We start from the raw sequence: 27,101 nt of genomic DNA on the forward strand, positions 1-27,101 counted from the left end.
AGTTGTCCCGTTGTCCAGTTGTCGTGTTTATCCTGTTTGTCCACAATCAACCAACTCCAATTGGCACCACTTTGTCAAACAGTTTCTCTTCTCTTCATCTAAATCACTTCCACCTTGGCCCCCTTGTCAGCAGCATCCTTGCGTTGGGGAGCCTCTTGCTCTTTATTTTGCCACCTATTTCAAAAAGTTGGTCACACAGCAGACAGGTTTGGGAAACGCTGGGTTAGTAAAACAAACAGCCCAGAGATGAAATAATAGCAGACAAAAAGTCTCACAACCTGTGCTGGACTAGGGCTGGGCAAAATGGATTATAAGTATTGTCATGATATTTTATTGTGCGATCTACAATACATCATTTGTGATAAAACAAATGATCATTTCATTTGTGACAGTAAACTCTGGCTTTTTAGAGATATATGGTTCTCACAGAATGCAGTGCTATAAACATATGATGCACTGCTTATAGATTAAGCTACCCAACAGTATATATAGAAATTAAAATTAAACATCTAAAGCAGAAAAATGCAACATGCACATTAATGCATAAGTAATAAGAGACCCATGTCTTTAAAGGCTGTGGCACCCCTCTGAAGCTAGAGTGAAACCTGGAGTCAAAATTTCCTGGGGGAGGACAAGTCCATAATCACTCTCATGCACCCACTGAATATTATGATGTCTGAAACTCAAGATTGACTTTGCACTGGGCGTGGTGGAAGCACACAGATATCAACATCTTCAACCGGTTTCAGGAATTCCTCTGCTGTCAAGCCGATGTTATGAAGGGCAGCACAATTGGTGATGATGGTGGGAGTAAAAGTGTGGTGGTAGTAAAAGCGGCTCTGTACCCTCCCCTGCACTGGCTCCTGATATGGCATGATGATGGTCACAAGTTGGTTTATACAGGGGAGGCCACGATCCTCTACAAGGAAGTACCTGGAGGAGGGGACAGAGCCTCCTTTAAGATCTTGCTGTTTCTCAGGACTCTTGAATTGTGCATAGAGCCAGGATACCCCACAAAGACATGACGGGATTTTCTCTTGGCAATTCACACAGCTTGAAGCTGAATGAGAACAACTCCCTGTCCAGGTAGTGCTTGCCTCCAGGTCCAGGGGGATCTCAATTCTGATGTGGCCTCCATCTGAAAACAAGACTGTTTGCTGGCTGCTCAAAGCCATGGCAAACCTCCTTAAGCTCCTGGGCAGAAGCCAGTCGGGTCATAGCTTCACTCAGGGCAGCAGTGGACCTGGGGACCTGGAAAGCCCTGCACACCACACTGTACAACAGCCCATGTACCAGCCAGTACTCAATGATCAGAATTGTGACATGGTACCCCCAGCCATGGGTGTCTTTGTGTGGCAGCAACCCCATCAAGGCCTCCAATGATGCACAAATTAGACATGAAAATTGATTTTGAAGATGGGTACGGTGGCATTAATTTGCCCATAAATGGCTGCCCATGAACTGTCCATCTACAAAAGAGGGAGAAAAAATACATAAGATAATTAGAACAATCACATGTGATGTGTTATTAACCACCTCTTTTTGAAGTTATTACTACCATGTTTGCAGTTTTATTCTTTGCTGTAGGCTATACATTTATCCATAGGAATTCCACACCACCCACAATAATGTTATATCCGGACACACTCTGCTCTCGAGGCCTGTGAACCACCTCCAAACTCATAAAATAGCACTGCTTTGACAGTGCTTTTGGTCCAAGTACATAACGCTAAAGGGCACCTTTTGCATGTGCATGAAATGCTGCCAAACAGTGAGAACATGGCTGGACAGAGCTGTTCCTGATGTTTTTATATGCCAGCAGACGGCACCTGCCACTTCCACATAAAAAGCAACAGGACAGGATCAGGTTGAAACGCTGCTGGTAACAATGTTATATAAGGAGCACAAGGGCGGGCAATTGTTGACGTCACGGAAGGCGATATCCCAGAATGTAAAGAGCAGACACAGAAGGATATGTAAAACATAATACATAGACACTGAAGTTCACTTCAAAGTGGAAACGTGATGAGTTGAGATGAGATTAAGATGATGAGTTGTTGTCCCAGAAGAACAAAGAGATACAATGACTGAGTTTAATGTGGATTTATTGCTTTTCTCAGATTTAATTTGGTTGATGTGGCATGAAGCCTGTGTGCTGCATTCTGGGTTCAATCTTTACTCAAATGGGATATAGTTTTCTTTTCTGTCTAAGTTGTCCATCCTCCACCCTTGGTGCAGAGACATACATGCACACACACTTTCCCACACACTTCCACTTTCCAAGTCATTTATCTTCATGCAGCCTGTGTTACTTAGGGAAGCTTGTTTAATGCGTGCTGTGTGTGTGCAGGCTTTACAGTCACCTTCATCAATGATAAATGAGAGGCCATTATGGAAATTTGCAGCCATTTGAAAGTAATATGTTAGTCATGTTACAGCTATAATAGCCACCATATGAAATTACCTGATAAGACATGGCCTGATTAAATAACAGAGGACAATGAAGTCATTCCTCCAAGCTGCTGACACATATTGATTTTGGTTACTTATTTTTAGGCATCGAGCGCATGTTAAGTCACAACACACACATACACAGTCCTCTGCACTTTCCCCTCCCAAAATGTCCAGTGTTGCCCTTTGGGGACATACCACAATGAAATGGGGCCATCTGTCAGAGGAGTTTTACTTAATAAGCTATCCTATATCTTTGTGCCTATGTGTCAGGTCCTCTTGTTCCGTGTCAGCTCTAATTTACATTTATTGCTCTAAAGTAAGCGTGTCCTCGCTCTCCCAGGCCCTCTGTCCCAGCAGTGATGCAGCGGTCAGCTTTTGGCTGGGGGTGACAACCTTTCCAAGGATGCAGCAGAGGGGCATCCATTGTGTGCCGTTCAGCCCTCTCTCTCTGTCTGTTTGTGTTTATCAATCAGAGGGGATGCTGCATATTTGACCTAACATTGCGGCAGGTGCCGTCTGGCTCCTATAGCTGCCACACAACCTGCCTCATCACGTTCATTTATTCCCTGATATGCTCTGCAAACTCTTGCTCTGAGTCGTGGCTCTTGAAACATCTCATCAAGCAGGAAAAATTAGATGAGACAAAATAAACCTTTTTTGATCCCCAAAGGGGAAATTCGTTTGTTGTTGCAACACAAGCAGCAACAGGGCACATAAAAAACAGAAAGTAAAACAAATAAATAAAAAGAGGTATATAAAAACTGAACTAAAAATTTGAATTTTGAATTACATACTGTACATTTTGTATATATTATCTATCTCTTCCTTTTGTAAATACAATTACATGTCTATGTCTGTCTTTTTTTCTATTTTTCTTATCCCTAACTTATTTCCCTCCCCTGTACTGTGAGCATTGCCAACCCGGAAAAAAATTCCTTGTTCCTTATTTGTTGAACTTGGCCAATAAACGTGATTCTGATTCTGATTCTGATTCTGAAAATAACGATAGAATTAAAAATAGAGAACTATACAAGAGCATATGGAGCTAACGTGTGTGTGGTAAAGTGACAGTATTGTGATTAATTGCAGCAGAGTCAGCTAGCCTAAAGTAACAGTGTGCGCCAGACTGATGATATGATTACATAATGGTACTTGTGTAATGTAATTTAATATAATTAGATCTGGAATTCATCTCATTTCAAAAGTGTTAAAAGTTATCCTGGAAAATACAATGATTCAGACCACGTGCAGGTTAGCAAAAGTGGGATCTGAATTTTTAAACTTTGCATTAAAAGATCATCACCTTACCACACAACTACTGAGAAACTATATGTATCTACAAGCATCAAAAATGAATACCACTGTTTGCAAGCATGGATCAAAGAAGATAAAGACAAGTAAACAGATGAGGAGACAATTATTCAGCATTTGAGTCTGAAAACTATGAAAACAAATCTATGTGGAAACCTAAATGGCTGCTGCTGTCCAGCCAAAAAGAACAACATGGAAAAATGTTTTAGAGTAGAAAGATAGTTTGAAAGTATTCTGAGTATGGACGACATTCTTTACTAATTCTTTTGTGAATCAAAAATGCAGTACAAAAGCTGGACCATAATGAATGTCTGAATTTATCTCGTCTAAACACTTAATAGTAATAATATGACAGATGATGAGCACAGACAAACCTGCACACAACAATAAAATGGACAAAGAACACTTTCTTAGCATTTTCTTCTATTATTTATTAATTGACAATATTTAAGCATCTCAAAAAGTGTAAAAAGTGCAGGTGCCAAATGAAGCAGGGTTTGTTCTTAAGTTTTATCATCTTTGGAGAAAAGAATAGTTCATACTGTGATGTGCTTGCATCTCTGTTTGCACCTAGGCTACACACAGTGTGTACAGTGTCAAAAAACAGCCCACATGATTGTAAGGTTGAACTGGTTCATACTGATGTATGTGTTGCACACTTGGACAGAAAGAGGCTCCAGGTGTGCATGAGTTTTCACAAGGTGCTCTATTGTTTCTCCTTTCTTCAGGTACAGGTGCACACTTACAGAAAACATTTTTCCAGCGACACACTGCCTACTCGGATCACTTCCTTTCGCCTGCGGGCAACTGGGTCATACCCCACGACCACAGGGACCCCTTTAACTGTCCTCAGTGCCTGCCTAAGCGTCACTCATTGCCCATCACAATAACCATCACAGTGTAACATTAAAGCTACACATGAACACCTAAAATACAATTAAACAAAATAGTGTGTAATGTCCATTTTTATGCATAACATAACTGTGGGTCCCACACATGTTGTATTTAGTTGTCCATTGTGTAATGACTGATATAGCGAATATGCTCATCGACACAGATTGTGTCATTTAATGGAAATATTTACATTTGTTGCATGTTTTTAATGTTTTGTGAGTATGTGAGCATTTTACAAACAAAATGTGTCATTTTAGCCAGAGGGGGGAGAGGCTTGTTAATAGAGGAAGAGACTATATTTTGCATTTCTGAGTTTGGAAAGTATGAAAGTAAGACTAGGTCAAAACCAATGTAGCTGTTGTGGTCCAACTGAAAAGAATGACCTGGAAAAATGTTATGCAGTTTTTTGATTGTTTGTTTTTTTAAAGAAAAGAAAAAATGGTTGTTTCTGAATATTTCTGTGTTTGGTTGACATTCCTTATTTGACATTCCTTTTGTTGACTAAGAATGAGGTACAAAAGCTGTACTACTATGGACAGGAAGTGGACTGTAGTGTCCTACAGTTTTTCTCGATTACTAAGACACTGTAAATGAAACCGGGATCCTCTTGATTATCATTACTCTCTCAGCACAGCAGAAGCCTTTTCTTACTATTCTGTTGACACTTTTTCATACATTTTCACACTCTTTCTCAAAACAGTTAACACTGATCTCATAGAAAGACACGGAACTCTGCTGGATGAACTGTGTAAAAAGTTAAGTGACAACGCAATCAAATAAACACTATTTACACAAATAAGTCCCTAAATTTACCAAATTAACCCCACAAAACTAAAACAACTAAAACACAAAAGCATGTGGCCCAACTGCAAACAATAAGAAACAAAACAAATGACTAAATCAAACCAAAAACCAGAGAGACACAAGACACAAGACATGGCGCAAGATCACAGCACAAATTACTGCAAGTGCTAGTTCATATTGAAAGCTGTATTCTACATTTTGTTGACCATTATCTTCTGACTGATTAAAAGAATACAATCAACTGAACACAGATTGTTTTGTTTGATGAAAATATGTGATTTTGTTGCATGTTTGTAATGTTTTGTGAGTTTGAGAGTATTTTGCAAACAAAATGTGTCATTATGGACAGAGACTGTCAGATTAGTTCTGTGTGTGAACTGTCTCTAAAAAGTCTGCACAAATGAGAAAAACTGTTTTGAAAAAGGTTGTGAAAAATGTTTGAACCCAATAACAAAGTGACAACACTGCAAAAGAAGATTTGATTAAGAATTAAAGAACTGTATTCCGTTCTCCAAAGAGGAGTTTACTAGAGACAGCAAACCCTGCTGCACACTGCACTGGCACTTTGTGCACTTTTTGGAGAAGCCCCACTGACTGTTGAAATACAGCATGAAAAAAAAATCCCAAAATGTTTATTTCATTCATTTATTTACATTCATTATGCAGCAACACAGAGGTGGTATCTTTAATAGATGGATGAAGCCTGATTGCTGATTGAAGAGTGCAAAAAAGTATCACACAGATGCTTTAGAAATATAAATAATATAAGAAATATACAAGAAACATAAATTTGCAAGTAATCTCTATCAGCTATAAATGGGTGTTTTCCTTTTGTTTAACACAGTTAATCCAATAGAGTTTTGGGTCTTTCTATGAGATCAGAGTTAACTTTTGTTAAAGGGTGTGAAAAATATGTGAAACAAATGAAAAAGTCTGGACATACTTGCAAGAAAAGACTTCTGCTGTGCTAAAAAAGTAATGATGAAGATCATGTAGATCCCAGTTTCATTAAGAGTTTCTTGGCAATCAAGACAAACTGTAAGCATTATTATGACAGAGCCACAATATGCATGCTTTATCAGGCTGGCTTTCAAAGGGCAAACTAAGCAGGTGCTTGGAGCTCCTGTGGCCCGTACAGGGCTCCCATGAATGCTTGTAAACAGAGCCGCAGCCGTCAATCACTGCACAAGTCATTTAGGATACCCAAATTATGCAAGGGCCCCACCTCCCCCTTAAATTAAAGTGTGTCCATGTTTGCAACCTAAGTGAGAGGAGGATTCAGAACTATCCTTGTCTGTCTGTCTTAGTAATAGCTGTGCAGTGCATCTCTCATTTTGTCTGTGTCTTGCTTGCAAGCCACTTCCAGGTGTGTTGTGTGATTTTGATTAAAGTGAGTGTGAAATACAACCATTTATTGCATTTGGTAAACACCAAACGGGCAAAAGTGTTTTTAAACTGCAGCTTGGAAAAGATAACCATGTTGCATGTAAACATCTCAGGAGTACTAATTTATGCTTGTCTTTTGCTAACCTTGGCATTTCCCTATATTGTTTCATATGATACACTTACAAATATTGTACCCTGTCTCATTATCAATCAGACTATGGTCCTTTGTCCCTCTGCTCATCCCTGTGTCCAAGACTTTTCATTTATTTAAAAAAGGTTGAGGCTGTTGAACTGTTGCATTAAGTCATTCTATTGTTAATACAATAGAGTGATTTTGATACTAAAGTGGTAATCACTGCATGTGAATACATGAATGGGTCAAACCTACGCTCCAGAAGAGGAGAGCTTTCATTAGGCTGAACAATATTGTCCACTACTAGATTTGTACATCAATAAACTGCAATAAAGTTTATCTTTGCGCTGTGATTTACCGCTTTGAAACAATTGCTTCTTCTCATTTTAAAGAATTCAAATACAGCTGCTTTTGCAGTGCTTTCGAAATAAGATCCCAAAAGCTACCTTTCACATTCACATAAAACACAACCAGACAGAACCATGTGCAGTGTTGTTATACACTGCCTAAAGGACAGCACCTGCCACAGCATCATGATATGCTGACGTTAAGTGTCAGTTAAGAACCTGACCAGACGGAACCTCTCCTGTCCACTCTGCTGGGCAGCGTCAGGTTAAAATGCTGCCAAAAAGTGATGTTTTTTCCTGCACCTTACCATGCATAAACAACCATCAATGCCAGCATGTGCATTGGTTGCCATGTGCTGTTGTTGCCTAAACATAACCAAGTGCAGCATCCCACCATGTCCATGTGTTGACATCAGGGTAATAGCGTCATGGGACATAATTAGCAGAAGTAGAAGGATGCCTAGAGTGTAATAAGTCGATGCAGAAGTCCACTGCAAAGCAGCAACATGTGACGCCTTGAGATGAGAACGTGTTGGAAACAACATGACCCTCAAACATTTTATAATGCCTAATTGTGCTTCTGAGGTCATTTTGGTGAAAGTAAAGCAAAAATAGTGTAACTCATTACTCCTTTAGAGTAATATTGTAAAATAACTTACATAACAACAAGTAATATATGATGTATTACGTTTTGAAATTAACTTGCCCAACACCAGCTGTATGCTTAAACCAATATATCAAATATACAAGTTGGGTCAGTGCCATGTGAAGTGGCAGCCTTTGACAATTAAATGGGCCCCCAATCCAAATCCTTTTTAGGGCCCCTAAAAGTCTAGGGCTAGCTCTGCTTGCTTATCAGTTAGGATATCAATCACAAGTGTAATGCAGAGGACTTAAATCATAAGCTCAACTTAGATTATTGTTTGGCAAAACAATTTGATATCAATTTGCATACACAGTCTTACATCTTCAGTTTGGCAAAAAATAGTTATATACATGTGGCAGGATGACGTCTCATCCCTGCGCTTAATGAGCATGCTGTATTGCCATCAGCTGTGCTAGTAAGCCTATGGCCGCCTGAGCGCGCTTTTTTATAAAGGTGCGGTGTTCATCTTGGCGTCTCATGCTCTTTGGCTCTGAGACTGCCCACTTCCTGTCATCTGGCTTCCGTGTTCTCCGTGCCGGTACAGCCGCGTGTGTTTGTGGACCCCGTGTCAGTGTGCTCGGCCCGCGGCTGGCGTGACATAGCCTTCTTTGCTGCCGCCGCTATGTTAGCATGTGTTCTTCACCTCTCCCTCCCTTTTATTCTGGAGGTCGACGCAAGCCATAGTGGCCTTGGAGCTGTGTTATCACAGGAGCAGGATGGTAAGGTGAGGCCTATTGCCTATGCCAGCCGGGGTCTGAGGCCCCGAGCGAATACGGGCCAACTATAGCTCCATGAAGTTGGAGTTTTTGGCTCTCAAGTGGGCCATGACTGAAAAGTTTAGAGAATATCTGCTTGGCCATAAGTGTATTGTTTATACCGACAATAATCCACTCAGCCACCTGTCGACTGCTAAACTAGGCGCCACCGAACAACGTTGGGCAGCCCAGCTTGCTTCCTTCGACTTTGAAATCAAGTATCGCTCCGGAAAGAGTAACAGTAATGCTGATGCTTTATCTCGCCAGCATCCCCCTGCAGTGCCGGACATGGAAGCTATGCTTCCTGGCACAGGGCTTCCTGAGCCTTTGCAGCAAGCTCTGCAGGCCCAGAGGACTGAGGCATCCCAAGCTGTCGTCATAGCCCTGCCCAGTCATACACCAGCTGACATCCGTGCACTCCAGGAAGCGGACCCCACTATCCGGGAACTGCTACCTTTCTGGAAGCAGAAGCAGCGCCCCACCCAGGAGGAGCGTGAACGGTTGTCCCCACCTGCGTTGGCGCTGCTCCGGCAATGGGACCGCTTGGCTGAGAAGGAGGGAGTCCTGTATCGCCAGATCTTTCGTCCTGATGGTGCAGAGGTAGTACTGCAGTTGTTGTTGCCTATTGTCCTAAGGGAAGAGGTATTGAGGGACGTCCATCAGAGGCATGGCCACCAGGGAGTGGAGAGGACCTTGGGGCTTTTACGTCAACGGTGTTATTGGCCGCGTATGTCCTCTGATGTAGCCCAGTGGTGCCATGCTTGTGACAGGTGCCAAGTTGCGAAAGAAGTTCAGCCAACTGCTCGCAGCTCCATGGGGCACCTGCTAGCTTCTCGACCCAATGAGATCCTGGCTAGTGATTTCACATTGATGGAACCTACCCACAATGGTATTGAAAATGTCTTTGTCATGACTGATGTTTTCAGTAAATATACGTTGGCCGTTGCCACCTGTGACCAACGAGCCGCTACTGTTGCTCAGGTGTTGGTAACTGAATGGTTCTCGAAGTTCGGGGTCCCTGCACGTATACATTCGGACCAAGGCCGAAATTTCGAGAGTGTTCTTATTCAACAGTTGTGTGCCCTTTATGGGATTGAGAAGTCACGCACCACACCATACCATCCAGCCGGTAATGGACAGTGTGAACGGTTCAACCGTACCCTTCACAACTTGCTGCGTACTCTCCCAGTGTCTCGGAAACGAGACTGGAACTCCTGTTTGCCACAACTGTTGTATTCCTATAACACTACTCCCCACCAGGCAACTGGAGAATCACCTTTTCTCCTGATGTTTGGCCAGGAGCCAAGACTCCCAATTGATTTTCTGTTGGGACGAGTTCAGGACCCTGTTGCCGGTGCGGTCCATGATTGGATTCAGGAGCATCGGACTCGGTTGCAGATTGCCTTCGAAGGGGCCAGAGACCGGCTAAGAGTTGCAGCACAACGGCGAAAGAAAAACTATGACCAACATGTCCGGGATGACCCCTTGCCTGAGGGCCAGTTGGTCCTGTTGCGGGATTTTAAGTGCGAAGTAGGCCATAAGATCCAGGATCTGTGGGGCTCTGTGGTGCACATGGTGCTTAAGGCACCAAAAGAAGGAGGCTCGGTGTATACTGTTGCACCAGCGGACGACCAGACTAAAGCCAAACATGTCCATCGTTCATTGTTAAAGGCTGTGGTTAGAACTGGTCCAGGTTACACCTCTGATCCTCTTGTACCCACTTCTGTCCATCTTCAGTCAGAGGACGATGATGGTGATAGTTGGTTCGTTTTGAGGTATGAAGCTCCTTCTGTCATTCCTCAAATAACCTTCCCTGGGCCACTTCCCCAAACTGACCCGGCCCCGATTGGGTCCGTTCCTTTTGTGTCTCCTGCTGCTATGGCAGCCAGTGAACCATCTGTCCGAGTGGAGGTCCCCGCAGTCACTCGGTCTGGTATGGAGGAGGTGACCCTACGACGGACCCAACGGTCAACCGCAGGTAACCATTCGAATGTCAATCATCTCCCAAGGTCGGTAGGAGAAAGGGCCCGGGGGGCTGCAAACCCACCCGAGCCGGTCTCCAATGCAGTTACTGCAATCTTTAGACCCTGGAGTTAGCTTTGGTGATTTCGGTCTTGATTGGCCCATCGTCGGGGCGCCGATGCATTTTGGGGGGGTAGATTGTGGCAGGATGACGTCTCATCCCTGCGCTTAATGAGCATGCTGTATTGCCATCAGCTGTGCTAGTAAGCCTATGGCCGCCTGAGCGCGCTTTTTTATAAAGGTGCGGTGTTCATCTTGGCGTCTCATGCTCTTTGGTCTGAGACTGCCCACTTCCTGTCATCTGGCTTCCGTGTTCTCCGTGCGGTACAGCGTGTGTCTGTGGACCCCGTGTCAGTGTGCTCGGCCCGCGGCTGGCGTGACATAGCCTTCTTTGCTGCCGCCGCTATGTTAGCATGTGTTCTTCACCTCTCCCTCCCGTGACAACTGAATGAAAGAGGCTGTACTGGAGTGTGGCTCTGTGGTGGGACCTCTGCTGCTTTGCTGGCTTCGCTTTGCTGCCTTGCTCTGACTGCTTTGCTGGCTTCGCTCTGCTGCCTTGCTCTGACTGACTTTGCTGCTCTGGCTGGCTTTGCTGCTCGGACTGGCTTTGCGCTGCTTCACTTCGCCCCGCTCTGCCTTGCATTGACTAACAGCAGCTTTCTGGGATTATTTCATTGCATGCATTTCTAGTTGCTGTGCATCGACTCTGCATGTGTTTAATTTTGTTATTCTGTATGCATTTGATCTTGCTGTGCTGCATGCATTTAATTTTGCCTGCTTTGCATTGCTTAGTTTGTTTTACATTTTCTGTGTTTTTGTTTGATTTAGCCCTGCCTTATTTGGTTTTTGGTTTGCATTGATGTTTGCCTTGCTTTGATATGCTTTTCATTGAGTTTGTTTTCTTTATTTTGCATGTGTTTGGCAGAAGTTTGTTTGCTTTTTGAATTGTTTATTTGTTTCATTTGTTTCGCATGACTTTATTTATTTGCTGATTAGTTTGCATGTTTTGGCTCTGCTTGGGGGGATTTTTGTGATTATATTTTAAACCTATTGTCTGTTAATTGTTATCAAAATAAATATCATTTTTAACTCTGTAAACCACGTCTCTATTCAGGTGTGTTGCGAACCTGTGTCCTTGCTATGAGTAACAGAGTGAACTCTTAATGTCCTGGGGGTGAAATTCCCCCAGGTGGCGTTGTCGGTAACCTTTATTACTCTTTTTTCCAATTTGTTTAGGTAAACTCTATAAGCCCCTCGCCACATACAGAAACTACAAAAATAGATTAAATGAACATGTTAATCTAAACAATGTGGAATGGATTTGTATTCCTCCAAGCATTGACCTAGTTATGTATGTGTGAGACTTCAGGCTCACATAAAACCTGGGAAATCCACAGAGGAGATGCATATTGCATGATAAGGCACGTTGGATTAATTATTGGATTAAGCATACTGGGAGTGTTTGATTAATAATGGTTTTTATGGAGATGGAAGCTGTCACCCTCTGGTAGGGCTAGACTGTCGCTAAACTGTGGATGTATCAGCACTCTTGCGATGACAGCCTATTCCTTTGTCCAGCCTGCCAGAGTCTGAGAGGTCAGTGCTCAGCAGTGGGTATTGTGGGAAATGTGGTTCATGATTACTTTTCATTGCAGGACAACAGTGGAGCCAGGCTGCCCAGTGGAAACAAAAGACAAATTAACAAAATTGAATTCTTATAAGGGGGGCCTTCTGTGCGGAGTTTGCATGTTCTCTCCGTTTCTGCATGGAGAGCGTGAAAGGTTGTCTGTCTATATGTGTCGGCCCTGCGATAGTCTGGCGACCTGTCCAGGGTGTACCCCACCTTCCGCCTGATGACAGCTGGGATTGGCTCCAGCCGCCCCGCGACCCTTGCGAGCACAAGCGGTTACGGAAAATGAATTAATGAATGAATGAATTCTTATAAGGGATGAGAGTAAGATGGCTGGAAGTCAGATGTATTTGCAGGCATTGTGAGGCTGTCACCCCGCCTTCATAACACAGTCTGCCAGAAACAACGACTCTTTGAGGATGGTGATGGACTGGATTCCAATATATTGCAGTGGATAATCTAATCTAAGGAATTCTGATATACATGGCTGCACCACATATTACCTTTGGGAAAAACTTTGTACTGCGTTTGAATCCATATCATTCAGTTCCATGAATATATCTAGAAATCTAAAACTTCATTATTTCTGAAAAATTCAGCAAAAAGCCAGCAAGAAACATCTGCAGCAATCACAAGCAGTCTCCTTAAAAAAGCCACAAGATGTACAGCATGTGCAGAGGTGCAACGTGAGAATGTCTTATCTGGATTCTGGACCAGTACTCATCGTGGCAGCCAGCTCAGAGACTGATTATTATTCCTCTATGACTCCGGCTACCATCAGCCTAAGGGGGGGATTGCCTGTTCCCCTGTGGTCAGGAAGCTAATGCTCCAGATACAGAAAATGATAATGCAGACAGACTGATTGAATGAGAAACAGGAATGAGAAATGACTACATTTTTCTTTTTTCCCATTAACAAAACCAGCAACATCTTAAAATCTAAATACATCTCTGAATACTTCTTTACTCTGCCTGTGGCTCTCAGCACCAAGCTCACTGGCCCATTAGTTGAAGATGTTAATCTTTGAAAACAACCAAGTATATAGTTCCATTTTTAAGTCTTTTTCTGGGTTACATATTGTTATATACAGCACAGCTTACAAATCATTTAATATGCAAAGTAACTTCATCTTCAGCACCACTGACAGCTGACAACAGGGAATTCTTAAAGTCTTTGGGCGTTGAGAATCCGGCTGGACAGAACTAGTTGTGTGCAAAATGCTGGAGAACAGCATCAGGTAATATTACTGCCGATAATCATGTAATATAAGGAGTGTGAGTGTGCTTATAGGGCAGGCAGGTGGGGAGGTGGATGGATCCAACAAACAGCAGACTTAAGTTCAGGAGTCTGGAGTTTGCTTAATGTGTAATTTCTGCACCTTATCATGTGCCTGTTTTGCCTAAACCATCTGTGACTTTGTTGCCTAATCCCAACCATTGTGACGGTCTACATTGTTGTGTAAACACAAGGACCATGCAGCTTCATCCCACCATGTGCATTTGTTGACATCACTGTAAGGCATCCCGGAGCGGAAACATCTGACGCAGTAAGATACCTAAAACATCATCAATCAGCATAGAAGGTCACTGACCGAGCGGCACCATGTGACGAGCTGGGATGAGAACGTGCTGAGTGATCATAACCCTTTGATGCAAATCAGCATCATGAAGTGGTGCCTTTTTCTTCAGCCATTCAACCTTGATATTTGTCACATAAAAAGCTTTGAGAATGTCGTGGCTGATGCTCTGTCACGTGCACTGTGTCCTTAAAGGTCTGTATTGTAACATTTTCATTTCTTTTGTGAGCTGCTTCTGTGTCCTCATTCTCCTAAATTGCTTCTTTAGCTACTAAAGTTTCTGAATGGGAGTGGTTTGAGTGGATGATTTAAGGGGGAAGGGATTAGTATGAAAACAGACTTTTGAGATGTCCGTGTGTGTGTGTTTGTGTGTGTATGTGTGTGTGTGTGTGTGTTTGTTCATGGTAATGAAGTAACATGTCACCCAATGCATTTCTGTGTTTCTAATCATTGATAAACAATGGACTTCTGTTGTATAGAGGTATGAGATATATCAGGCTTTGAATGCACACTCAATACTTTTTAATAGATGAATTAATTTGTCCGTACATGGGAGTAGTTGACAAGAAGAAAAATAATGTAATTCACACAGACTTAACATTTCCCACAGGTACAATATTTCCCAAGGTCGCTGTCTTCGAAAATGTTACTGGTTCAACTAATCCTTGTGTGCTCCCCATAATTTATAACTCTTCTCTTTGACATCTGGTCATGTCCTAGCTCATTTAAAAAACGTTGCTATACAACCACTTAAAAAAAACCCAAACAAAACAAGTCTTGACCTTCCGTTGCCCCATAACTACATGACAAAGGTATCATCCAACTGACCTGTTGGTGGAAAAACGCCCAATAAGTACAACTGAGACAGATACTTGGTCTTTAACCAAAGAAAAATAGAGATTTAGACCTAATGATATACGCAATCTCATCCAAACTCATCACATATAACTGCTTTGCAGTGGACTTCTGCATCTACATATTGTGTATTGTGTATGTTCTAGATATCTTACTGCGTCTGCTGTTGAGGCTCCTACCGTGATGTTAATATATGCACATGGTGGGATGACGTTGCACGTGGTTATGTTTAGGCAACAAAAGCACATGGCAATCGCCAGGACGTCAGCAAGCACGCCAGGACGTCAGCAAGCACGCCAGGACGTCAGCAAGCACACAGGTGGTTAGGATTTGGCGTCCTTTCATGCACATGCTACAGGTTCCATCTGGCTGCATCATGTAGATGCTGCAGGTGCTGTCTGCTGGCATCTACTCTGTGACTGGTCCTGTCCAGCTGCATTATCAGTATAGTCTAGTGACGTTTCATATGGATGTGAAAGGTGCATTTTGACATCATGCACTTACACCAAAAGTAATGCAGCACTAGTTTGTGATGAGAACACATTGGATAACCATAGTTATTACAATTTATCCTTAGACGGTCGGAAGCAAATTCCATGGTAAGCCACTCAATAGTTTGTAATATTTGTATCCAAACATTTCAAACTTCTGGTGCTAGTACTGGAAACGACTGACAAACTAGTAGAATTCATCTTCTGGGAACCATTAATGTCTGTGCAAAACTTCATTCATTAGTTGTCAAGACATTGCAGTCTGTATCAAAGTGGTGGACAAACTGATCTCATTTCCATCCTGTTTGTTTAAATGGCAGAACATATAGTAAGAGTCTTTAAGTACTATGAACATGTCTTCAAAAACATGATAAGGTTTGAGCTGTCAGGTTCTATATCTAGTGATTTTTTGTTATGTTGTAGCCATCTGGATCTCCATGATATTTTCATGATCACTTAACGGCACTATGACCACACTACCCCTACCTCCTACTCATTATAGATTATAGAATTATAGAAGTGCAACAGTTGTAATGAGATGACTGAAAAAGTATTCCAGAAATGTGGCAGAACGTAACCACAGAACTTTTTTTATTATTTCCCCTCGCACTACCATCTGCAGTTTTCTCTTCATTTTCTTTTGAGCTATTTACTTGGGCTTTTTATTTCTCATGTTGTGTTCCTTTGGCCTTCCTCCCTCCCTCATTCTGTCTCTTCACGTTCATCTTCTCTCCTCTGCCTTTGAAGGCCTCAGCGTAAGTGAGGTCCACAGCTTTATATGTCCCCAGGCAAAAATAGCCTCAAACTTCAGAGGAAAAAACCCAGACGAGGGTTTCATTTCACCCTCCCACACTCTTTTGCCTTCTCTTCACCACTTTGTGTGTGAAATATAATTCAGCACGACTGTGAAATAGCTTTATCTTATGTAATTTCGTGCAGCTAAGAACCTGTGCTGGTTGAAAAGCATGATATACAGAGCTGTCAATTCTCCCACTCAAGTGAAAATAGCACAGGAAAAGGAGTGTCTAATGGTAAAATTGACACATTACCAGCATGAAATTATTAATTCATGAGCTAAGTTTGGCTTTAATGCTGATTAAGTACCTCGAGTGCAATAAATCAGGGCTCCTCCTACGGAATCAATTCACCTCCCCTCCAGGGTCCAGCAGCTTTTTTCAATATTTGCTTTACTTTTCTAATCTCCATTCAGTGACTCTTTATCTTCTTTCTCTGTTATTTGCTTGCCTTGCCACCCCAGTTCTCCCTTCTCTTCTTCTCAGTCCAGCTCATACTGCTCATAAAATATTGTTGTCAAGGAGTCTACACAATTGATATTGTTACATGCCATCTGTAGAAGTAGTCTGAGGCTTTCCCTGGAGTGCCGACTTTCTCAGAGAACAGTATTTGCATTTACTGCTAAAATGAATACCACTCGTTCACATAAAAAAAATGTCAAAAAATATATCAAAGGTACCACAGGGATACAAGACAATGGGATAAGTGTGGAAATGTATACAGTTCATATTTCTCTCTTTGTATATTTAATGTTAGAATACTGTTACACTGCTGGACTCAATACAAAGGTGAGTAAGCTGTTTTATTACCAGAATTCAGGGAGTTTGAACAATTGTACAGTCCTAGAGGCTCCAGCAGAGTATGCACATTCTCTTGTAGCAGAATGAGATGCCTCATCCTCTGCTCTTATTTGAGTGTGCTGCCTTGTGTCTCTTGGCTTGTTAGCATATCACCACTTGAGGGCAGTCTATAGAAGGGTGCGGTGTAGTCCCGATTCTGTCTTGCTTTTCAGCTCAGAGGCCTTCTTCCGTAATTCCTAGTCACCTTGTTTCATACTTCACGCAGGTATTGTAGTAGTAGCTGCATTGTTGGACTGAAACAAAGATTATCCATGTCGCTGTCTGGCCTGATCGGTATGTTTGCCATATGGCGATTTATGCAGTTTGCCCTACCTCGCACTTCTAGTCTGCTAAATACAACTCTTATGTGACAGAATCCTGTGACTGGAGTGTTGGGCAGCGTGGAGACGGGAGCCACTGCTGCTGTGCTTTGCTTGGCCTCTGTTCGTTTCTTTTTGTGCTTTGGTTGTGCCACACACCAACTGAACTGTGTTTCTGGCCTGTTGCCTCTCTTTGCCTGCTGCTCCCCGCGTGCCACTACAGCGCTCGGCTCAGTTCAGCTCAGCTAGTATATGTGTGTGATCTGTGAAGGTTGAAAAGAGGATGCTTAGTTTGAATAAAAGCAAACACACACTAACATCAGCTTAGCTGTGTGTGTGGCGAGGCCAACCTCTAGTAGCTGACAACAAAATGACCACAACCATGAATTCATTCATAGCATTCAACCAAATCAATATATGGACATTAATAGACACACTATTCACTATACAAATTGACTGCATAAAATAATGGAAGTAGCAATCATGACGTCAACCACCTGGTTTGTGAACTCCCATTTTAAAGGCTCTAGTGCGTGATTTCAACAATTGTCAAATAGCCTTTGTTTTTTGGAGCCAGAAGTGACCATATTTGGACCACAGTGTAAGTCACAGAGTTAGGGGTGGAGCTGACTGAGAACCAGAGGACACTATCCACAGACTGTCACTCAAAGCAGCAACAGTCTTAATTATGCCAGACTTCTTTATAATTGTGTTATCAACTGTAATGGCCGTTTTCACGACCAGATTAGGAAACAGATCCCGAATGGAGTGGGAGTTTTTATTTATAACTTTCCAGCTTGGAAGCAAAACAACTGATCTCAGTTCGCCGACTTAACAAAGAGGTGTCAAATGACATTATGGGTAGCAGCAATGTGCAAGGTGAACAAACATTACCCTCAGCAACATTTCCTGGTAAATGTTCATGTGTTCACAACATTTTCAAACAGGTAAGTTAAATAAAAACAAATGTAACCTTTACATAGTTCCGGTTAGCCCCGCCACTGCCATTGCAATTATCTGTCTTTGTTCATCACGAGTATCATAAAAATGATTTAAAAAAAAAAAATCAAAATACCCTTACAGCCAACGTTAATCACTAGAAAAATAAAGTTTCTTAACTTTATAATTTCTGAACTTCTTTAAAGTGTAGGTCCTTACTCCACAAACAAGGTTTGAAAAATTTACATTTGGCAGCTCGTTAAAATCTCCTGACCACTAGTATTCATGCAGATTGAGGCCATTAAATTCCTTTAACTTGTCAAAGTAGTGGTCCTTTGCTTCCTTCCTCAGCCTCTCTCAGTACAGTATGTTGCACTAACTTGCTCTTGGGAAATGCATTTCTGGTGAATTGCAATACCATCTTTTAGGTGCAAACCACCACCTAATGTGCCAGATTTCTGGTGGTGAAGAGAGAAAATTTGTACTCAAGTAAAAGTACTGTAAAATACTAAAAATATTACTCAATTAAGAGTCGAAGTACCGGTATTAGAAAAGTACTCAAGTAACAGTCTTCTAATAGCATTCTTCACAAAAACTACTAGGAGTATTAGTTACTTCTTGACCTTTGAAATCAGAGACATTTTTTCATCAAAAATGACTAACTGATTAATGATTAATTAATTCCTCTTTCTAAACATATTTGCAACGATTATGATTTTAAAAGTAACTAAGTAGATTACATAGTGTAATGCATTCTTAAATATGAGTAAAAGTACAGACTTGAAAATCTACTCTTAAAGGTACAAGTATCCCCCAGAAAACTTAATTACAGTTTAATTAAGTGTGTGGTCTAAATGTAATTTCTCTTTGTATTTGAAAATATCACACTGACATGACAACAATATTGTTATTTATTTATCACAAAAGCTTTTGATCTATTTTATTAGAATTATCTATCTTTGCATTTTGTTTTCTTATTTATCCTCAGAAGGAAGTATGAAGGACAAGAGGATTGAAAGAGCCATGGGTGTAAAGCCTCTGGTGGACTTCAGTGATGCCCAAATTTCTGGTGAGGCATACAAGAGTGTGTCTTACCTGAAACCTTTGCTAATGCTCTTCAATGAGGAGATCTTGAAACCTGAAGCTGATGGCTCTGAGCTCACCAAGACCATCAAGGCTTCAGTCACCAGCTAATTGAATGATAAATATGATGATACTGACACTGATGACCTCCTGAATATGGCATCCCTCATTGATCCTTGGTTCAAAACCCGCTACATCCAACTAGACAAGGCTGAGGCTGTGAAATCCAGATCTATGGCTGAGAAGCTGGATGAAGGTCAATGCACATCGCAAGCTGCCCTCACAACATCTGCGGCACTGGAGGGCAGCAGAGGAGATGCTACAGCTGCACCACCACCCAGAGGGCACAAGAAAACATTGGGCAGTCCTCTTCCTACACTGTGGCTGCTTCTAGTCTTACAGACCAGCAGGCTAGTGAGGCTGAACTGGACAGCTACCTGTTAGCTACTGATGCCGACAGTGAGACAAACTTACTGGCATGGTGAAAACTCCACTCTAAAACATACCCCAGAGTGAGCCTCCTTACAAAGACCTGAACTCTGAGCTGCCTGGTAGCTCAAAGCGCTCAGCATTCTCTCATCGAAAACTTTGCATAAATGTCCTCAATTAGCTTTGTCAGCTGAAAAGTGGACACAAACCTTGCACACCCAGTTTATGCGTTTATTATTCTGGTAATCGCGAAAATTTGCATTATGCGATCAAAATGGAGTCTTCAAACAGTGAAGATGAGTTTGTGGCTCTTTCGCTTCTTGAAAAAAGTAAAAGAAAACACTGGGTTCATCCACTCCTTGGAACAAGACAAGAGCAGAGTTTCACCTGCTGATTAAGGAGCTGAGGAATTATCAGGATGTCAGTGGTCCAGTTTGATGTGCTGCTAGCTATACTGGAACCCCACATTTAAAAGAAGAACACCAGTCCACTGAAGGGAGCAATTGATCCTGAACAGAGGCTGGCAGAATGTTTGAGGTAGAGAAACACACACACACACACACACACACACACACACACACACACACACACACACACACACACACACACGTGTGTATTGAAAAAGGTAGAAAAAGTGTGTGTAGTATCACTTGGATCTGTGGATGTTCAGTCAGTTGACTAGATATCCTATGATCAATCACACCATTCCGCCAATCATAATAACCATAATCAGCCCGAAATCAAAATACCATCAATCATACAATCAAAATATATATATATATTTTTTTAAATAAGAGACAGTGTCCGACCCTGGGGACAACCATCACTTTCAAAGATGTATCACAGATGCCACATGAGCCAATCTAGCCTTATACATTTTGGATTTTTGTGTTGTTTTATTTTCATGTGATCTTGGACTATTTTGCTATTATGTCTTTCTATTTTACACCAAGTAGTATCTATGTTTTTTTTCTTTGTATACATCTATGGCAGCTGTGAATAGTCAAACAACCCTCAAATGCCTTTTGGATGGATGTAAAAAAATGCAATAAAATCGAACCTGTTCCGAAAAATAATGACAGATGAAACTTTCGGAGTCAGTGTGCAAACATGACACATCCTGGAATCGTATTTTTTTCTGATGAAAAAAACTGATTCAGTGTGCAAAGGCCTTTACTGTCCATTCACTTTGCTAATGAATGCCCTGTTTAGTATACTATACTACTTAATTAGCTAGAATTACACGCCTGGCAAAACAGCCTTACAAAAGTCACAGAACAATCGTGTCGCTGACTGTCAAGTTGACAGTCAAGGAATTAGTCTACGAGTCAGTATGAACGTCCGTTAAAACTTCTAACTTTGTTTTGCTAGCAAAGACATCACGTTTCTCCTCCATCCTCTCTGTCGCACGCCGGCGCTCCCTCGCCTTACATCACCAAGCACAATGCCAAGCGATGGATGGAGTGGAGCCACTGGACTCCAGAGCCACTGGAGCCACTGGACTCTGGAGCAGGGTTTGGCGAATGCCAGGAGAATGTTACCTGCCTTACTACATTGTGCCAACTCTAAAGTTTGGTGGAGGAGGGATAATGCTATGGGGTTGTTTTTCGGAAGTTGGCCAAGGCCCCTTAGTTCCACTGAAGCGAAATCTTAATGCTTCAGCTTACCAAGACATTTTGGACAATTCTATGCTTCCAACTTTGTGGGAACAGTTTGGGCAATGCCCTTTTCTGTTCCAGCATGACTGTGCCCCAGTGCACAAAGCAAAGTCCATGGCAAGCAAAGTATGATCAACCCTATCAAACACCTTTGGGATGAACTAGAACGGAAATTGCGAGCCAGGATCTCTCGTCCAACATCAGTGTCTGACCTCACAAATGCTCTCTTGGATGAATGGGCAAAAATTCCAACGGACACACTTCAAAATCTTGTAGAAAGCCTTCACAGGAGAGTGGAAGCTGTTATAGCTGAAAAGGGGGGGGACCAATTCCATATTAATGCCTATGGATTTAGAATGGGTCATAAAAGCTCCTTTAGGTGTAATGTGTAGGTGGCCCAGTACTTTTGTTCATATAGTGTATGAACTCTTCAAGAAATACTTAATCTGTTATAATTAACTCTTGTTTAAACACATGTTTATAGTTACTGTTTTCAACCTTTTTAAGCTTGACCTTTTAACCTTTAACAACCTGTTTTTGCCCTTTGGGTTATACCTTTTTGAGCATTTTAACTATATTGTTTAGGCTCTTAAGCTATATCGTTTGGCTCTGTTTGGGGCTCTCAAAGGCCCCCATACTGCTGGACTGCCAAATGTGAGCCCTATGTACTGGGTCTGCCCGCATTTAAAGGGCATCTACCATTTTTAAAGTGTCACTGTAGTCACAGTTTAATTTTGTTTTCTGCCTTAGTTTGTATCAATTGTAACATTCATTTTATTTGTATTTTGTTAGTATTTTGTTTATTTCCATTTGTTTGGACTTGGTTTCTTTTTTTGTTTCATTTCCCATATTTTTTTGTAATTTGCACTAATTGTGGTTAGCACTTAATGGCATGTTTTTAACGTTCCCCCTCCTGTTGTAGGTGCAGCGGGCCTGAGGCGGCAGACCATTTCCCAGGAGTGGTTTCTTAACGATTTTTTTGTGTGTGTGAAGATTTGCGGTGTGACAGGGTTTAGTTTAAGGACCCCTTCCACCTTTTTGGTTTCCTGCCTCCCAGTAAGCTCAAGCCCTGCCTTCATCCCCTTCCTTGCCAAGTGCTAATTTTATTGTTTTATTAATACTGAGGTTATGACGTTTTAGCTTTGTTTTGTTAAAATTATTTTTTTTAACTGGCAGTTAGAATACATGATCTTTCCTGAAGCCTTCCTCTCATCACAGTTGTGTTCTGCTCCAACATTTCTATACTCCAGCCCCTTACTATGATTTATATTCAAGAAATTCTCATCTCATTCTTATCTTAGTTAATAGCATGGCTCTTGCCTTGTATTTTGAGGTCATTTTAGATGAAGTTCAAGAGCAGGACTACAAAGGACAATGAGAAACTTAAGAAGAAATTACCCCCAAAAAATTAGAAAAAAATTGTATTAAAAATCTTAGAGGAAAAGAAACTAAGAAAAAAAGTATAAAAAAGAAAGAAGCAAATGACATGAAAAAGTGCTTAATAATAATTCTGTAAAAATATTTGAAACATTTTTAAAATTTTTAGCATTTTTGGACATTTCACCCATTTTTGACAATTTTTTCAAAGCTACTAATATATTGTAATTTGTGGAACAGTTCTTGAAAAGTTGTTTCAGTGTTTTGTTTTCAAAAGAAAGCAAACCAATTTGCAGAGATTTCAAAGGTTAAAATACTTGTGATAGCATCCGAAAGTAGCACAAGAAAAGTGATATCAATCCAGGCTTCAAGGGGTTAAATATGCTATAGCTAGTTTAGGAATATTCATTCTGATGGAGGCTGAACACTGGTGGTGGAGGTAAAGAGAGGGATAGGCAAGGCAGCTTTATTTGTATTGCACATTTCATACAGCAGGGCATTTCAAAGTGCTGAAGGCATGCTGAAGGACGAGCATGATGGGATACGGAGTAGGACTGGGCAGTGAATGAGCTGAAGAGCGGAGGTGAAAGAGGTGGAGCAGGCTCACATCTATTTATCCTAAAATGACAATTTACAGAAGCAGAGAGAACACTTTTAAATTTGACAGCAACAATATGGATGTCTTCGGGAGATTGTGGCAAAATTTGGTTGGATTCACTTAAAGTGGAGGCCTTTGTCAGCTGATAGAGAAGAATTGAGGCAGAGAGATTTCTGAATGAAATGAAAGCGTAAAGAGAATCTTCCTGACTGAACTCTCAATAAGCCTTATTATAATTCATCCTGAGGGGTATATGAATTTCTGTAGCAAACTTCATGGCAACCATAAAATAGTAGTCAAGAAATTTACCAAAAACATCCTTTTTTCAGCCTGATGGTGGTGCTGGAGGATTCAGCTGATTTTAGTTGTATAACCCTGTTAGCTGCCTGCAAAGAGATTAGTCCGTGAAGAATTTAGTCAATCGATAAAGAAGATAGTGATGCTCCTGGCAGCGAAGGAAGTGTGTGAAGGCTTGCTTCCAAAGCACATTAAGCATTTAGGAGGCTTTCTTTTCAGACTGTTACAGTAATGTGCTGTCTGTGCCTATCTCATATATCAGCTGTGGTATACGAGAACACAGCTCTTAGGTTTAAATGTACAACTTGGCTTCCTGTGGGTTAAATTTGATCCACTTAAATGAGAGACAGGTGCTAAATGTGATTCTCTCTCTCTCTCTGTGTGTGTGTGTGTGTGTGTGTGTGTGTGTGTTTGTATGTGTGCATATGCAGGATTGAACAATGATGGGTAACTTCTTCTCAGTCTTAGCTTGTGCGACCAGTGTTGCCAGTATTATATTCATGCCATAAGCTGTGTCATCAGCAAGATCCCTATCAGCAGCCTGTTGACTCTGGGCTTACGTCAGAGCTTGTTTTTTCCTGAGCTCAAAGTACAATGTAACGGCCATTAAATTCAGGATGTAAACCAAGTCAGTCGAATTGACATCATAGCAATATGGCGACGCACATGGTGAATGGTAAGCAGAATTACCTGTTCATCAATTTTGACTTTTATGTAGTGTTTGTGTTGTGAAATGTGCCATAAAAACTCTATAATGGCATTTCCATTTCCATCCAGTTGATTTGTGTTTGACAGAAGTCTTTGTGAGCATGCAGTAGCCCAGTGGCCTACTCCTCCTGTCTCTGTTAGCTACCTACATCAATGAATCTGCATATAACCAAATGGGAATCAGGAGTTGGAAAAACCGACACGAAATTATTGATTTCCCACTTGCAATGGAACGCAGCATTAGTTTATTTTGAAATGTGTTCTCATCCCCTCCCTGAGCTACCACCTTATCGTGGTAGAGGGGTTTGTGTGTCCCAGTGATCCTAGGAGCTCAGTTGTTGGGGGCTTTATGCGCCTGGTAGGGTCACCCATGGCAAACGGGTCCTAGGGGAGGGACCAGACAAAGTGTAGCTCACCGGACCCCTTCTGATGAATATGACAAATGGTTCGAAGTTTCCCTCGCCCGGACGCGGGTCACTGCCCCCCCCGGAGCCAGGCCTGGGGGTGGGGCTCGATGGCGAGTGCCTGGTGGCCGGGCCTTTACCCATGGGCCCCGGCCGGGCACAGTCTGAAGAGGCAACATTGGACCTTCTTCCCGTGGGCTCACCACCCATAGAAGGGGCCAAAGGGGTCGGGTGCTGTGTGAGTTGGGCGGCAGCCGAAGGTGGAGACCTTTGCGGTCTGATCCTCAGCTGCAGAAGCTAGCTCTAGGGACGTGGAATGTCACCTCTCTGGTGGGGAAGGAGCCTGAGCTGCTGCGTGATCGGGAGGAATGGCGCCCCCGATCTGAACCTGAGTGGTGTTTTGTTATTGGACCTCTGTGCTCTCCACAGATTGTGCATAACAAACACCATGTTCAAGCATAAAGGTGTCCACATGCACACTTGGCATCAGGACACCCTAGGCCACAGTTCGATGATAAACTGTCCAGTCATGTCGTTGGACTTGCGGCTGCATGTCTTGGACACTCAAGTGAAGAGGGGGGGGGCTGTCAACCGATCACCACCTGGTGGTCAGTGGGCTCCGATGGTGGGGGAGGACGCCGGTCAGACCTAGCAGACCCAAATGCATTGTGAGGGTCTGCCGTCTGGCAGAGTCTCCTGTCAGAAGAAGCTTCAACTCCCACCTCTGGGAGAGCTTCAACCATGTCCCGGGGCGAGGCGGGGGACATTGAGTCTGAGTGGGCCATGTTCTGTGCCTCCGTTGCTGAGGCGGCCGACCAGTGCTGTGGCCATAAGGTGGTCGGTGCCTGTCAGGGCAGCAACACCCAAACCCGTTGGTGGACATCAGCGGTGAGGGATGCCATCAAGCTGAAGAAGGAGTCCTATTGGGCCTTCTTGGCCTGTGGGACCATGGCCGAGGTGGTCAAAAAGCTCTTCGGTGGCAGGGCCCCGGGGATGGATGAGGTCCGCCTGGAGTTCCTTAGCGCCTTGGATGTTGTGGAGCTGTCATGGTTGACATGACTCTGCAACATTGCGTGGACATCGGAGGCGGTGCCTCTGGACTGGCAGACCGGGGTGGTGGTCGCTCTTTTTAAGAAGGAGAACCGGAGAGTGTGTTGCAACTATAGAGGGATCACACTCCTCAGCCTCCCTGGTAAGGTCTATTCAGGGGTACTGGAGAGGAGGGTCCGCCGGATAGTCGAACCCCGGATTCAGGATACAATACGGTTTTCGTCCTGGTCCTGGAGCTCTGGACCCTTGGCAGAATCCTTGAGGGTGCATGGGAGTTTGCCCAACCAGTCCACATGTGCTTTGTGGACTTGGCAAAGGCATTTGACCATTTCCCTCGGGGAGTCCTGTGGGGGGTACTCTGGGAATATGGGGTATCGGACCCCCTGATACGGGCCGTCCGTTCCCTGTACGACCAGTGCCAGAGCTTTGTCCGCATTGCCGGCAGTAAGTCCCACTCATTTCTGGTGAGGGTTGGACTCTACCAGGGCTGCCCATGGTCACCGATTCTGTTCATGATTTTTATGGACAGAATTTCTAGGTGCAGCCGCTTTGGTGACCTCAGGATTGGGTTCCTGCTTTTTGCAGATGTTGTGGTCCTGTTGGCTTCATAAGGCTGTGACCTCCAGCTCTCACTGGATCGGTTCGCAGCTGAATGTGAAGCGGCTGGGATGAGAATCAGCACCTCCAAATCTGAGGCCATGGTTCTCAGCCGAAAAAGGGTGGAGTGCCCTCTCCAGATTGGGGATGAGATCCTGCCTCAAGTGGAGGAGTTTAAGTACCTCGGGGTCTTGTTCACAAGTGAGGGAAGGATGGAGTGGGAGATCGACAGGCAGATCGGTGCAGCATCTGCAATAATGCGGACTCTGCACCGATCTGTCATGGTGAAGAGGGAGCTGAGACGAAAGGCAAAGCTCTTAATTTATTGGTCGATCTTCGTTTCTACCCTCACCTATGTTCACAAGCTTTGGTTAGTGACCGAAAGAACAAGATCGCAGGTACAAGCGGCAGAAATGAGCTTCCTCCGTAGGGTGGCTGGGCTCTCCCTTAGAGATAGGGTGAGAAGCTTGGTCATCAGGGAGGAGCTAGGAGTAGAGCTGCTGCTCCTCCGCGTTGAGAAGAGTCAGATAAGGTGGCTCGAGTATCTACTTACACTGAAAGAAGTGATTTTGGAGAGTGGTAAATATAATCTATGCAAATTGTATAAAATTTACTCAATTATTGTAGTCAGCCAAAGAATTATAAAGTAATGGGTAAATTTTACACATACAACCTATTTGTTGGCAGTAACAACTATTACATG

At 42.8% G+C, this 27,101-nt stretch overlaps 1 protein-coding gene across 1 annotated transcript; it reads left to right on the forward strand.

The window, feature by feature from the left end:
- Window positions 1–1,173: 1,173 nt before the first annotated feature.
- On the forward strand, window positions 1,174–19,391 carry LOC121939556 (retrovirus-related Pol polyprotein from transposon 412). Its single transcript, XM_088078256.1, is given in 4 exon segments — window positions 1,174–1,326; window positions 8,520–8,737; window positions 8,739–10,708; window positions 19,186–19,391. Coding segments are annotated over 4 exon segments (2,547 nt in total).
- The last annotated feature ends 7,710 nt before the right edge of the window (window positions 19,392–27,101 follow it).

Source organism: Plectropomus leopardus, chromosome 6, assembly GCF_026936395.1.
Source record: "Plectropomus leopardus strain MGB_pleo_1.0 chromosome 6, ASM2693639v1, whole genome shotgun sequence".
NCBI classification, from domain to species: Eukaryota; Metazoa; Chordata; class Actinopteri; order Perciformes; family Serranidae; genus Plectropomus; species Plectropomus leopardus.